The sequence below is a fragment of the Grammomys surdaster genome, unplaced genomic scaffold, assembly GCF_004785775.1.
Source record: "Grammomys surdaster isolate TR1022 unplaced genomic scaffold, NIH_TR_1.0 272, whole genome shotgun sequence".
Classification (NCBI taxonomy): Eukaryota; Metazoa; Chordata; class Mammalia; order Rodentia; family Muridae; genus Grammomys; species Grammomys surdaster.
In genome coordinates, this window is record NW_021604713.1 from 575,288 (window position 1) to 588,761 (window position 13,474).

The window sequence follows — 13,474 nt, forward strand, 5'->3', positions numbered from 1 at the left end:
ACTTCCTGTTTCCTGCTGGTTTTATTCCCTGCTGGTTTTAGGTACTGCTCTGATCTAATATTTCTTCACTATGCTTTTCATTTAGAGTGGTAATGCGTATTCTACGCCATTATATGTGAGAAGTATGTGATTTATTCTTTTTTGTTTTTATTTTACAACGGGTTACAGTTAAGAGATTACTATTTGTCTCAGATACTTTGAACTTTGGACTTTTAAAACAGTGTTGAGACTGTGAAAGATTATGGGAACTTTTGAAGTTAGATTGAATACATTTCATTTTGATATCATAAACCTACTGGTGCCAGTGATTGGAATGTGGTGGTTTGAATAAACATGTCCCCTGACCACACCCTGACCAAGCTTAGTCAGGAAGTGGCACTATTTGAGAAGGATAAGGAGATGTGGCCTTGCTGGGGGAAGAATGTCACAGGGAGTGGGCTTCATCTGAGGTTTTAAAAGCTTAAACCAGGAAAGATTCATTGTATTAGTTTTGTTCCTCTGCAGAACCCTGACTATACAGGCCTCTTGGATCTTACCAGTTTTGAGAAGTTTCCTGACATTATTTTCTCAAATTTCCTGTGTTTCTTTCTCTCTAAGTATCCATTTTTGTCCCTGTGACTAAAAACCCATTTCATACATACTTACTTGGGTAGGACTAACCCCTCTCGATCTCTTCCCATCCCCACTTAACCTTTCCCTCCCCAGGATTCCCTCTTCTTTCTCTTTCATATAATAAACATTTGGAATTTTCTTTTTCTTTTCTTTTTTTTCATTTTTTTGGTTTTTCGAGACAGGGTTTCTCTGTGCAGCCTTGGCTGTCCTGGGCCTCACTCTGTAGACCAGGCTGGCCTCGAACTCAGAAATCCACCTGCCTCTGCCTCTCAAGTGCTGGGATTAAAGGCGTGGGCCACCACTGCCCGGCTTGGAATTTTCAATTTGGTGTTTGTATTGCCCTTTATAGAGTATTGTCGGAAGCAAGCAAAAGAAATTATTTTAAGTACTACCATTTTGTTTTCAGACTCCATTTAATCATAGGGAGAAACTAAATTCAAGGTCCCAGGACCTAGGGGAGCTGGGGACTTCCCTATAGCTGAACAGCTTCTGTTGTAAATAGTTGTCTGAGTCCAGCCATCTCAAAGACAATTTCTTCATCTGCTGGTAGGGTCAAACAAGCTCATGTTCCCAGGCCTAGAAATGAACACCTACTCCACTTTTCCAAATGTTTTTAATTGTCTGTTAACCGGTAAATAAAATAGAACTTTCTGTTATCTAAACCCAGGTGCATACATTGTAAAAATATATAACCTGTTGTACCTTAACTACATGGAACCGAGTTGCTCCTTTGTCCCCTTATCACTCTGAGCTCCACACCTAACCTAATGTCTAGGAGAATGAATTAAGGACCCTGAAGCCAGGTGTCCTGGATATAGCCCACTCTCCAATGGGTACTCCCTTGCTTAATCCACAATGTCCAAAACACAGTTGGCTAACACTGCAGTTCCTCCCAGTTCTCCTCTCGCTTTGTGTTCCCATCCTTTAAAAATGTTGTACAACTTCCCTTCGGACCGTTTAAATCCCGAACTGGCTGCTTCCCTAAGCACCCAGAAAATAAAGCTTTCATTTTTAAGCTTCTGTATCTGAAGTGAATTTCCTTAGCTTCTGCCCTGAAGTATCTAATCCCCATAAAGGCAGAACCACCAACTTGACTGCTTTCTGGAATTATCTGGGAGTATTTTAAAAAACATTCTCTAAGTGTCTGAGCTCATAATTTGCTCCCAGTCCCTGGTGTTTGTGAAAAGCTGCTCCTGGTGATTCTGCAGCAGGTTCCAGAACCACTGTTTGAGCTGCTCATGTTATCTCGAACTCTGGGCCTCTAGCTGGGCTGTGGTCACAGAAGGATGACCAACTGAATTCACCCGAGAGCGCCCGAGCTCAAAAAGACAGCCTTCTACGTCAGAAGCCATCCAATCCTGTCCTAGCTCCGCCCCAGGTCCCGCCCACGACCCCGCCCAGACACTGACAGATCCCGCGGAAATTCTGGAGTGTGCGCTGTTGGGAACACTTTTGTGCGCCTGCGCGGCGACAGGTCCGGCGGACAGTTTGAATTTTGGCTCTGGAAGCTGGTTTCACGATTTGGCGTTTCTCGTCGTTGTCTGGTGCACTCGGTCCCCAGCCACAGTGCAGGCTCTTCGCTCCAGACTCCGCGAGGCCTCTGGCTCGGAAGCCGCCCGAGGAGACATCGCTTAGCAGGTTCGGGGAGTGGGCGGCGCGGAGGGTCGGCCCCCGCCTTCCCCGACTGCGGGTTCCAGCCAGGCGCGGCTAAGCTGGGCCTGCGCAAAATCGGAGTTGTCACGAGGGGGTTGACTTTACCAGTTTTGTTCTTGGTAGCTTCGTGGCGTGGTTCTCAAGCATGAACTTGACGATGTCGCGTCGCGATGTCCAAAGATTGGACAAGCTTGCTCAGATCGGCACCTTTCCACTCACCCTCGCAAGGACCTTTCGTTCCTCCAGCCTAGAGGAAGATGGCAGCTCTGGTTTAAGGTGCCAGGATTTGCTGGAACCTCCAAGACACGTTACCATTGTGTATTTGTTAGACACTGAGTTTTGTAGAGTTGGGAAAGAGAGAGAGACAGAGAACACGATTGTGTTCTTTCTTTTCAGAGTTGTTTACTTGTTAATATTTTTAAATATTGAAAGTGAACAGAAATTTGGTTTTACTTTCTTTTTAAAGGCGTTTCTCTATGTTTTATTTAGACTCTTAAAGGATGGCCTCAGATCTAGAACAGTTATGCTCTTATGTTAATGAGAAGATTGAGAATATTAAGAAAACTCTGTCGATAAGAAATCTTGGTAAGCAAAACAGACTCAGATTTGAGGTATACATACAATGCATCTTGATTATTGTTGTGCTGTGGCTGTCTCTTCGTAATGTAATTTTAGGTTTCCAGTAGTTATTTTTTCAAAACACTCCAGTGCCAGACTGTCTTGAATAATGCAGAGGGGCTGTTAAGTAATGGGTGAATATTTCATTTTACTCACATTCTTCTGGGACATAAGGACCAACAATCCTAGTACTCAGGAGGCAGAGGCAGACAGATCTCAGAGTTTAAGGCCAGCTTGGTCTTTGTAGTGAATTCCAGGAAATTCAGAGCTATGTAGTGAGACCCCCCATCCCCAAGCCCCCCACCCTGCACTGCCCCCTCAAAAAACAAAACAACAAAACTCAAAAATCTCTGAAATTAACTTACCAGTTCATTTTAGTTGTTGTAAATTTAGTGTCAGATAGAATTAGCAATGCAAAATAAGAGTGACAGGAGTCCTCAGAGCACTGTAGTAACTGGCATTTAGTAAGTGTTACATCTTTATGTCTTCTTGTCCTTTCATATAGTAAGCTTTCCAGCCACTTCCTGTAACAGCTACTGTTACATCAGACTTCAGCCAGGAATGTATGGCTAGTCCCTTCTGCTTCCACACAGCAAATACCATCAAATTTCAGATATTCTTCACTTACTTGTATTTCATCCTTCGGTTGTTTGAAGCACACATACGATTTTTTTATTTTGTTTTATTTTATTTATTTATTTATTTTTTCCAATAGGTTGACTCTATGTAGTTAGTCCTTGCTGTCCTGGAACTTTGTAGGCCTTCAACTCACAAAGATTCTCCTGCCTCTGCCTCCTGGGTGCTGGGATTATAGGTATGCCTAATCACACTGACTGATCTTAACACTTTCAAAATTATTCTTTTGTTGTTGTTTGTTTTGTTTTGTTTTTCGAGACAGGGTTTCTCTGTATAGTCCTGGTTGTCCTGGAACTCACTCTGAAGACCAGGCTGGCCTTGAACTCAGAAATCCACCTGCCTCTGCCTCCCAAGTGCTGGGACTAAAGGTGTGTGCCACCATTCCCTGGCCCAAAGTTATTCTTAAAACAGTGTTTTATTATATTTTGTTTACTTACATATTTAGTGTGTGAGCTTGTGGGAGTTGCTCCTTTTCTTCCACCGTGATCAAAACAAAGTTGTTAGTTAGGCTGGGCAGTAGGTGCCCTTACCTTCTGAGCCATCTTGCTGGTTCTAAGTCACTTGTATTTGTAAGGAGGAGGGAACTTGAGGTTTTCCAGTCCCTCACAGATCTATGAATTTAGAGAGGTGCTAAGTGGTACAAGAAGTGTAGACATGCTGTTTATAAATATAAACATCTTGTCTTTGCTTCTTTCCTGGCCCCCAGGGTTTTCACCAGTCTGCAGTTTTTGGTTGTCGTTTCTCTGGTTAAGGGTTTTGACTAGCGAGGATGCATTGCAAACATATTACAAATTCCCAAAGCCAGCTGCTAGTCTCTTCAGGCCCACCTTCTCTATACAAACACACTTGAAGGGCAGTCCAAACATAAGTTTATCTCCCTGGCAATTGAAGTTTTTCAGATTTTCCTTAAGAATATGTCCTCTGGCTAGGTGTTGTGGCACATGCCTTTAGTCCCAGCACTTGGGAGGCAGAGACAGGTGGATCTCTGAATTTGAGGCCAGCCATGTCTACAGAATGAGTTCCAGGACAGCCTGGGTTACATAGAGTAACCCTGTCTCACCCCCATTAACCCCACAAAAAAGAATTTGTCCCCTTAAATAGGTAACAGCCTCATTTGAAATTTTCACTTCTAACACCCTGTGGTTTGAGGCCTCAAAAGTCATTGGATCTTATCCATAGTATAGTCAATTCTTTACTATGGGTATGTAGTCACTGAGACCAGAAGCCTCCTCGCTAGCATTCCTCCACATGTACTGACTGGGCTTGTTGTAGCCTCTGCTCATATGCCCTGCCTGGTGTCTGTGAGTCCCAGCTCATGTCGGAGCCTGGGAAGAATTGCCTCTTTCTGATGGATACTCAGCTAGACCTATATAAGGCTGTTTATTATTTCTAATGATTTTATTGTATTGAAGGAATTTGCCAGAAATAAAAGCTGCAGGAAACACTTTGGGCTTGCCTCTCATTTCCTTCTTTTCCATACTATTTGGAAATGAAAGGTAGGCCAGGCCTAGTGGCACACACCTGTAAGCCCTGCACTGTAGAAGCCAAGGCAGAGGGATATAAGTTCCACGTCAACCTGGGCTACTGCAGAGCAAGAGCTTGTCATACATGAACAACAAAACAAGACAGACAATTTAAGATTACTTATGGGGACAGGTCTTTGTTTTTTTGTTTTGGTTTAGTTTTTCGAGACAGGGTTTCTCTGTGTAGCCCTGGCTGTCCTGAAACTCACTCTGTAGACCAGGCTAGCCTGGAACTCAGAAATCCGCCTGCCTCTACCTCCCAAGTGCTGGGATTAAAGGCGTGCACCACCACCGCCCAGCTATGAGGACAGGTCTTAATGAAGAATTTGTCCTTTTTCCACTCAAATGTCTTTCTGAGTTGTAGGTGTCTGTTCCAGGAGTTCACGTGAGACATGTATGTTTGAGTTTTATATATACTTTGCTTTCCATTTTCTTTTTATAATAGGCCAAGACCCTGCCTTGAAGACCACCTTAAGTAAAATAGGGGATGAGATCATTACAGTAAATGAGCTTCTAAATAAGTTTGAATTGGAAATTCAGTATCAAGAACAAACGAACAGTTCACTCAAGGTAATGCTTTCCTAACGTGAAAAGAGAAGGTAATGAACCCAGAAACCCTAATCACCAGGTCATTTGTAAGGATTCTTTGTAACATTTATGACTTTGTAAACTATTAGTCTATAAAGTAACATTGTGTTCTCAACATAACGAAATTAAGAATGACAGCCATTTCTTTCTTCATGCCAATGGCCAGTAGCACAGAACTTTACTAAAAAGTGAATTTCCTAAAGAATTCTGTGTAGGTTTAATATAAACAAATGATACCTTGGGGGAATGCTGAGTGAGAACAACTGCCTTGCACGAGACGTGGGTCAGCACCTTGGTCTTCTTTGCCACCCTGAGAAAGCCATGTCACCTCTGTGGTCTCAGGGTTCTCATTTGAAGAATAATAACTGTTTCTTAGCTACCCTGTTTCCTCATTTTTATAAAATTTCGGGACACTTCATTAAAGCAAAGCTTAAACTTCACTCAGATGAGTGTTTTGTTCTAAGTATGTCTCCTAATAACTTGAGCTAATAAGAGCGTTTGTGTGCTTTCTAATGAGGAAAACAGTTTGCACCGGGATTATCTCATGTTGGACCATTGTAGTTCTCAATGAGCTTGAAAAGGGAGCCTTCAAGGCCCCCTCCAGCCGGCAGTCCTTGTCTGAGAAGACTTCAGCTCTAGTAGTGGGCATAATTAAGCTTAATGTAATCTCCAGCTGAAAAGAGTGGCCATGAACATAATTTACTTCTTGAAAAGAAAAATGTCATAGATTCAAAATGGAGAAGAGAATTGGTCTGTCAGTTTTCATCTTTCCTGGAACTCAGGGTGTAGATGGTAGCCCAGAGTGTGTTCACCTGGGACATGAAGTCTGGTCGCATGATGATTGAGAGGCAGGGGGCAGGAAGCTTTCTCTCTGCATGAGTTAGCTCTTTGTCCTAGATTCTAGTAGAAATTAAATAAAATGCACACTGCGTACATACACACTGGACACATCCACCTCCACATGCTGTATGCACTCCCACACTGTACACACACTGTACACAGACACCCACCCACAGACACTGAGACACGCCAAACAAAAAACCTAAACGTAAAACTCAAAATTCAGAAACATGAAAAACACCTCTCACCTGGGTTAACTTTCTCGCTCTGGTTCTGTTGTAGAGGCTACATTGGGGGGAGGGTGTGTGTGTGTGTGCTAACTCATTAAGAGCAATTTGCTAAATTGAAAACCATCAGTGGTTCATCCGTTTCTTAGTTGCTTCCCAAGGCTAACATGTTTGGAAAAGACTTAAACTTCATTTCAGCGTCACAATTATAATGTGATTGGTTAGTGCTTGTTCTCTAAAAAAGAAAACGCAGTAGAGAAAAATGCCATCCTCTAGGGACAGCCTTGTGTTGCTGCATTTGGCACTTCCAAGGACTGAGTAACATTGGTCCTTCCTGAGCCTTGTGTCTTACGTCACACATCACATGTGGAGGAAGATGTCTTGTTCACAAGCATTTTTAAAATCTAGGAACTCTGTGCATCTCTTGAAGAAGAATTTAAAGATGTGGACCATCTCAACGAACACATTCCTTCCTATTTGCCTCAAGTGACAGTGACTCAGAGCTCGTAAGTATACTTCTGCTGATTCTTGCTGGCTGGAGGTATTTGTGGAAACAAATATCTCAGTCATTTTCTGTCATGTACTTGATTTTTTTTAAGTGATCATTCAGTTTCTTGAATTTTGCAGTAGAGGCCATACTTCCCCTGTCTTCCCCATATTCCTCACTCCTTCAGGCTTCAGCCAGGCTATTCTTTGCTATGAGAATAGAATAAAGTGTTCAGGGCATCACTGATCTCCTCCCACTAGATACCAGTGTCCTGCCTCCTGCCAGATTGACAGTGAAGGTCTCTGTCATCACCAAGATTTTGACCTCTAGGTAATATCTCCCTTGACCCTTGAGAACTAGGGTAACCACTGCCTTTAGGGTAAGATAGGCTCTGTGACCCCCGAGGAACAACTAGAGAAGCCATCAACTTCGCCCTCACCATTCTCCCAGGAGCCCTCATCCCTGGCGGTCAGCTACTACTGCCACCCCTCTTGTGAGAATGGTGGCTTGAAGGTTGCAGGGTGCTAAGTGCTTCCTGAGCTCTGTCTGTCTCCCTTGCTCACCCACTTTGTTGCTGTTTCCATACTGCCCTGTTTCCTTGGCTGTCATTCTGCATTTCTTAGATGTGGTTGTGTCCTCTCCCTCTGCCTCTCCTGTGCTTCTGCTTGCCTGACCCCAATTGTCAGTGCTCTGAAGTGTCCAGTTCTAGTCTTGACATCTAGTTCTGGTGTTTTTAAGGCCTGCTGGAAATCTGGTGAGAGAGATGTTTTCTCTCAAAGTTGGCAGGTCCAAGGCTGAACTCAGTGGCTCTTTTGTTACCCATGTATCCAACCTATGGGGTTTTGTTGCCTAGGCAAACCTATGTCTTGTATTGCCTAGCCTAGGCAAACCTATGTCTTGTATTGCCTAGGCAAACCTGTGTCTTATATTGCCTAGCCTAGGCAAACCTATGTGTTGTGTTGCTTAGGCAAACCTATGTCTTGTGTTGCCTAGCCTAGGCAAACCTATGGCTTGTGTTGCCTAGCCTAGGCAAACCTATGGCTTGTGTTGCCTTGGCAGGATCTTCTGTCTTCACTGCTTTTTGTTCTCTCGGCTACCAGCTATCCAGTATGTCTCTCAGGTTTGTGTCTTTTCCTCTGCCTTGTTCACATTGCCTGGCTCTGAATAAGATCTTCTCTCTATCCTTCTTGTCTGTAAGAGTTTGTCTGTTGTGCCTCCACCTTTCCTGGACTCCCACCTCTACCCCATCTCTCCAGTCCTGACACCAGCATTGTTTCTATCAGGTGCTTCAGCAGGTACAAGTGTTCCATAGCTTGATTTTTAATTTTTAATTTTCGAAGTATAGCATATATATAAAAAAGTGATTATGGAGGTGTATGTTAAAATTGAAAAATAGTAAATCAGTATCTATATACATATGAGCTAAATTTAGACTAGTACCTTAAAATCCTTCTGATGCAGCCCCTCCCTCTGCAGTAGAGGTAATCACTGTTCTGGCCTTGATAATGCTTAGGATTTCCCTACAAGGAGAGAGCACTGCTGAACAAGTCACGGCTGAGTATTAGAGAAAAGAGGCCTCAGGTCATGAGTCAGACTCTAGAATGGGCTAGACAGCGGATAGCCAGAGGAGTGTGGCCAGCATAACAGGACTGCCGTTGCCCAGCTTCAGGGATCCAGCCAGGTCAAAGCTGAAGTTTTGAATAGGTTGAAGTGGACACAGACAGCCGGGCATGTGGGAGTTACCAGGTATATCCTTAGTTCTTGGTCAAGAAGAGAAAGTTCAGGGACGATTTGGCCAGTTTAGTGATGGAGGTCATGTGGGCATTCACTAAAATATGGCACCATCACTTTGTTTCTACTGTAATTCCTGCTGTAATTCCACTGCATAGCCAAGACAGAGGAGTCCAAATTTTATGACTGCCCACAGTAACCTGTTATGTTTGTTATGCTTGGGGTCTGATCCCCAGCTGTTGTCTTTCCAGGGAATTCCTCTGCTTCTTTCTGTGTTGGATCTATATTTTCCTGATCTGGTATTTTTTTCTTGGAATAGTTCATGCATTATGGCAGCAGATGTCTCTTCTGTCTGGGCAGTCAAACAACCTAAAAGCTACAGTGCATTTCTAGACTCCATTTGCTATAGAACAAGGTCAAGGGTGGCCCGTGGTTCTTGCTGAGTCTTCAATAGCTAGTGACATAATAGTAACGACTAACAGAATACACTAGGGGACACACAAGATGACTGGTGCTTCCAGATCCAGAGCTAGGGAAACGAAGAAGAAAAGCTGTTTGGAGTTCAGCTCAGCTTTATATGTGTTGATTCTGAGAAGCAAATAGGAACACTGGTGAAGGTGTGTGGTGTACATTCTGTGTGTGACATGGTCAGATATATACATGAAAACAGCCGTACTCTGAAGATTTATGAATTTAATTTTCAAAATTCCTCTTTCAATTGATATCTTCATAACTAAGGGGTAGGGATACAAAGAAAAGTTGGCTATAAAATTATTAAACAAGGATAGGTCTCACATTTACAGGTTTCCCCCCAGTTTAAAAAACATGTTCAGTCTGCTGCTTAATTCTGACACTTGCCTGTCTGCATGTTCATCTCCTCTATAGGGTTCCCAAGCCAGATCTGGATCCTAAAGAGTCAGTTAAAGTTGAGGAGCCTGCACTGCCAAAGAAGCCTCCCAAAGAGCAGAGAGTTATTAAGGAAATGCACTTTATAACTACGGACGAGTTCAGTGGTGTTCCTGCGTAAGTACTGAGTGTAGATTCTAATATTCCACTCTAGTGTAATTTATCTCATGCGCCTGGCCCTTTAAAGGATTCCAGTTGCTAGTCAACTGGCTCCTTAAGAATTCTTAGTTGTTAGAACTACTTGTCCCTATGACGGTAAGTGTTGATTACCTCTTGGATTTCTGGGAACAGGATCAGATACTAAAAAGCCAGCAGAGGTGAGGAGAATTGGGCTAGCAGAGTGAGTGGAAAGGCACTTGGTGCAGAAGGTATCATTAGGACACAGTTGAGCCAGGAGAACACTAGCTGCACACAGATAGCTGAACACAGATAGACCTGCTGCTAACACTGGGGAACTGGGAGGAGGGGCTGTTTAAGTGGACCATTGTCGAACTGAGGGAGGAATGGTGGGAGAAACATTCGAAGAGGCTAGGCTGGAAACTGGGAGGAGTGGTTAAGAAAAAAATTAGATTCAGGGATCTCTTTCTCCCCTCTATCCTTCTTTCTCTATCTAGTGTTAGGGGGTGAAACAGGAGTGCAGGGGCGTAAAGGGTGGGAAAAAGAAGGACCCACGAAGTAGCAAAGACCAGCTACATTCAACCAAGCTTTATGACTTACCAGTCATGTATCTTGATTAGTAGTGTGTTGAAGTAAAAAGGCTGGAAAGTGTGTCAGGATCTCACTATGTAGTCCTGACTGGTCCTTATGTAGACCAGGCTGGCCTCAAACTCAGAGAGATCTATCAGTCTCTCCTCCTAAGCCCTGAGATTAAAAGTGTGTGCTCCCATGGCCAGCTTGTACTGTCACTTTGTGGTTTCATACTTGCCACTTGTAGAAACTTCTGCATTTTAGGTGTGTTCACAGTTTGCAGGGAATAGTGTCATCAAGGAAGAAATATATTTTTCAAAGGAAAAGTTTGTGTGGTGATTTTTAAAGAATAACTACATACATTAGAACATTCAGCTCTAAATGACATGTAGCAATCAAATTCCTCTCCTCAGGCTGGAGAGATGGCTCAGTGGTTAAGAGCACTGACTGTTCTTCCAAAGGTCCTGAGTTCAATTCCCACCAACCACATGGTGGCTCACAACCATCTGTAACAAGATTGGATTCCGTCTCCTGGTGTCTGAAGACAGCAACAGTGTGCTCACATAGATAAAATAAAAATTAAAAAAAAAAATCCCTCTCCTCAGGTCTCAGGGAATCCTGTAGAAGAGGAGGTAGAAATTTAAGAGCCAGAGGGGATGGAGGGCACCAAGAAAACGAAGCCCTCTAAGTCAACATGATCAAAGCACATTTGAACACACAGACTAAGTAAGCTTGTGCAGGTCTTCACCAGGTCCTCTGCATATATATTGTCTTAGTTTGGGTTTTATTGCTATGAAGTGACACCATGACCAAGGCAACTCTTATAAAGGCAAATCGTTAATTGGGGTTGGCTTACAGGTTCAGAAGTTCAGTCCATTATTATGGCAGGAAACAAGGCAGTGTGTAGGCAGACATGGTCCTGGGGGAGCCAAGAGTTCTACATCCTGAGGCAGCGAGGAAGGGACTGCAGGCAGCCAGCAGGATGCTCTTTCTTGCAGTGGCAGGCTTGAGCACTAGTGGCCCTCAAAGCCTGCCAGGACAGTGACCCACTTCCTCCTAAGAGTGCCATTCAAACCACCACACACATAAATATGTGTCCTCCAGTTTAGCGTTTTTAGGGGACTCTTGAGTGTGTGAACAAGTGAGTCTTTAGTTCGTCTGCCTATTCTTGGACTCTCTTCTTTCTGTTTGTCTAATTCTAATATGTTTCTGTTTTATGTTATATTTTATCTTATTTTCTCTATATATTATCTTTATATATTATCTTTAAAAAGTAGCAGAAGTAAATCTTTAAATAAACAATATATTTTTATATATTTATAATATAAATAATTAAACTAAAAAAAGAATAACTACATGCTTTTTTTCAAAAAACAGGTACATGAAATCCCGCTTAACTTATTGTCAAATTAATGATGTTATTAAGGAAATTAATAAAGCAGTAGTGAGTAAATATAAGATTATACATCAACCAAAAGCATCTATGAGCTCTGTGAAGAGAAATCTCTACCAAAGGTTTATTAATGAAGAAACGAAGGACACGAAAGGTAAAGTGATGGCCTCTGAGGACAGCAGCTGCTGGGGGATCACAGTGAGAAGTGCAGCTATTCTAGAAACTGCTGCCCCTAGCAGTTAGTCTTCTACAGCTGCCAGGCTCCAGTCCTCACAATACCCTTGTTCCATTTTGCAGACTGGACAGAGTTCCTGGCTCATCCGAGGCCTTTAGTTATCTGATAGAGTTGTGGATTCCCTTGGCTAATGTTTCCACAGAATGTCTGGGTGGGCGGTTACCGCATAGCAACATCAGCTGGAGGTAGGCGGTTAGCATGCACCAATGTCAGCAGGATGTCTTGTGGCCTGTGCAGATGCAAAATTATTTTAGCAGGGATACCATTGCTCTCCTTGTTTTGTAGTTGGAGGGACAGTAAGAGGGACTCAGGCGTTCACAAGGGGATGTCTTAAGAACTTATGGGAGAGTTGGCCACATGACAATTAGAGCCTGCGGGGGTTTTTTTTGCAGGTCGTCACTTCATCGTGGAAGCTGATATAAAAGAATTCACAGCTTTGAAAGTTGACAAGAAGTTCCATGTGATCATGAACATTCTGCGGCATTGCCAGAGACTGTCAGAGGTCCGCGGGGGAGGACTTACCCGATATGTCATAACCTGAGGGTTTGAAGACTTGGAACTGGTGGGCAGTAGTGTATAGACAGTAGTCACGACATTTCATGTATGTTTCTGTCTTCTTCATTTCCTGGCCTTGTTTGTTCCGGAAGTAAAACTTTGGACAAAGCATATATATTTTCAAAATGTATCGCCTTTAGGAACGTGGCTGAAGCTGGAGCTCATGACAAACACAATAAGCCAAAGTCAGCAAGACAGATTCTGTTTCCTGTGGAACCTGTGTGTGTGTTAGAGTGTGAGCATCATGAGACCAGAAGGAGGATCTTGAGAAGTACGGAGAGAAGGGGAACAGAGAGGCACTGGGCCACTGTGATAGGAGACCAGAAGGAAGGATTATCTGGGAGCCAGCCAGGGGAGGGGTAGCAAGCACGATGCCACAAGATATATAAAAGTGTAGTAATGGGACTCATTTCTTTGTGTGCTAACGTAAAAAATCACTGCCTTTCAGTAAATATTTCAGCCACTGCCCTGTCAAGCCTCTGCACGAGGCATACAATGGAAAGCATGACTAGTTCTGTTAAGCACAGATACCATGAGCATAAGTATCATGTTGGGAACAATGGAGGATGCTCAGGCCCTCTGTGGCATGCTCTGATTACTGTTTTTCCACGTGCCCATAACGTTACAGCTTGCCTAAAATGCATTCAGTATGAGCCTGGAGGCTTTGACCTGTACTGAAGTACAATGAGATGCTGTCGTGTCATGGTACAATATGTATTACAACTTCACTCCTGGTTCCTTGTTCTGAGTTTGTAAAAATCCTTGAAACGTCCTACGTGATAA

General features: G+C 43.2%; 1 protein-coding gene across 1 annotated transcript; it reads left to right on the forward strand.

Annotated features, from left to right (window-relative positions):
- The first annotated feature begins 2,067 nt into the window (after positions 1–2,067).
- On the forward strand, positions 2,068–12,838 carry Ska1 (spindle and kinetochore associated complex subunit 1). The gene is made up of 7 exons (XM_028776758.1): positions 2,068–2,250; positions 2,755–2,850; positions 5,488–5,612; positions 7,106–7,203; positions 9,801–9,938; positions 11,886–12,055; positions 12,529–12,838. Exons 2-7 carry the CDS (start codon positions 2,766–2,768, stop codon positions 12,675–12,677), a joined length of 765 nt encoding a protein of 254 aa, XP_028632591.1. The 5' UTR covers positions 2,068–2,250; positions 2,755–2,765; the 3' UTR covers positions 12,678–12,838.
- The last annotated feature ends 636 nt before the right edge of the window (positions 12,839–13,474 follow it).

Bases quoted from the DNA above. Each gene is read 5' to 3' on its own strand.
- Ska1 (XM_028776758.1), top strand. From the start codon at position 2,766: ATGGCCTCAGATCTAGAACAGTTATGCTCTTATGTTAATGAGAAGATT. The intron at 5,613-7,105 runs GTAATGCTTTCC...TTTAAAATCTAG, and splicing joins AAACGAACAGTTCACTCAAG to GAACTCTGTGCATCTCTTGA. The intron at 12,056-12,528 runs GTAAAGTGATGG...TTTTTTTTGCAG, and splicing joins AGAAACGAAGGACACGAAAG to GTCGTCACTTCATCGTGGAA.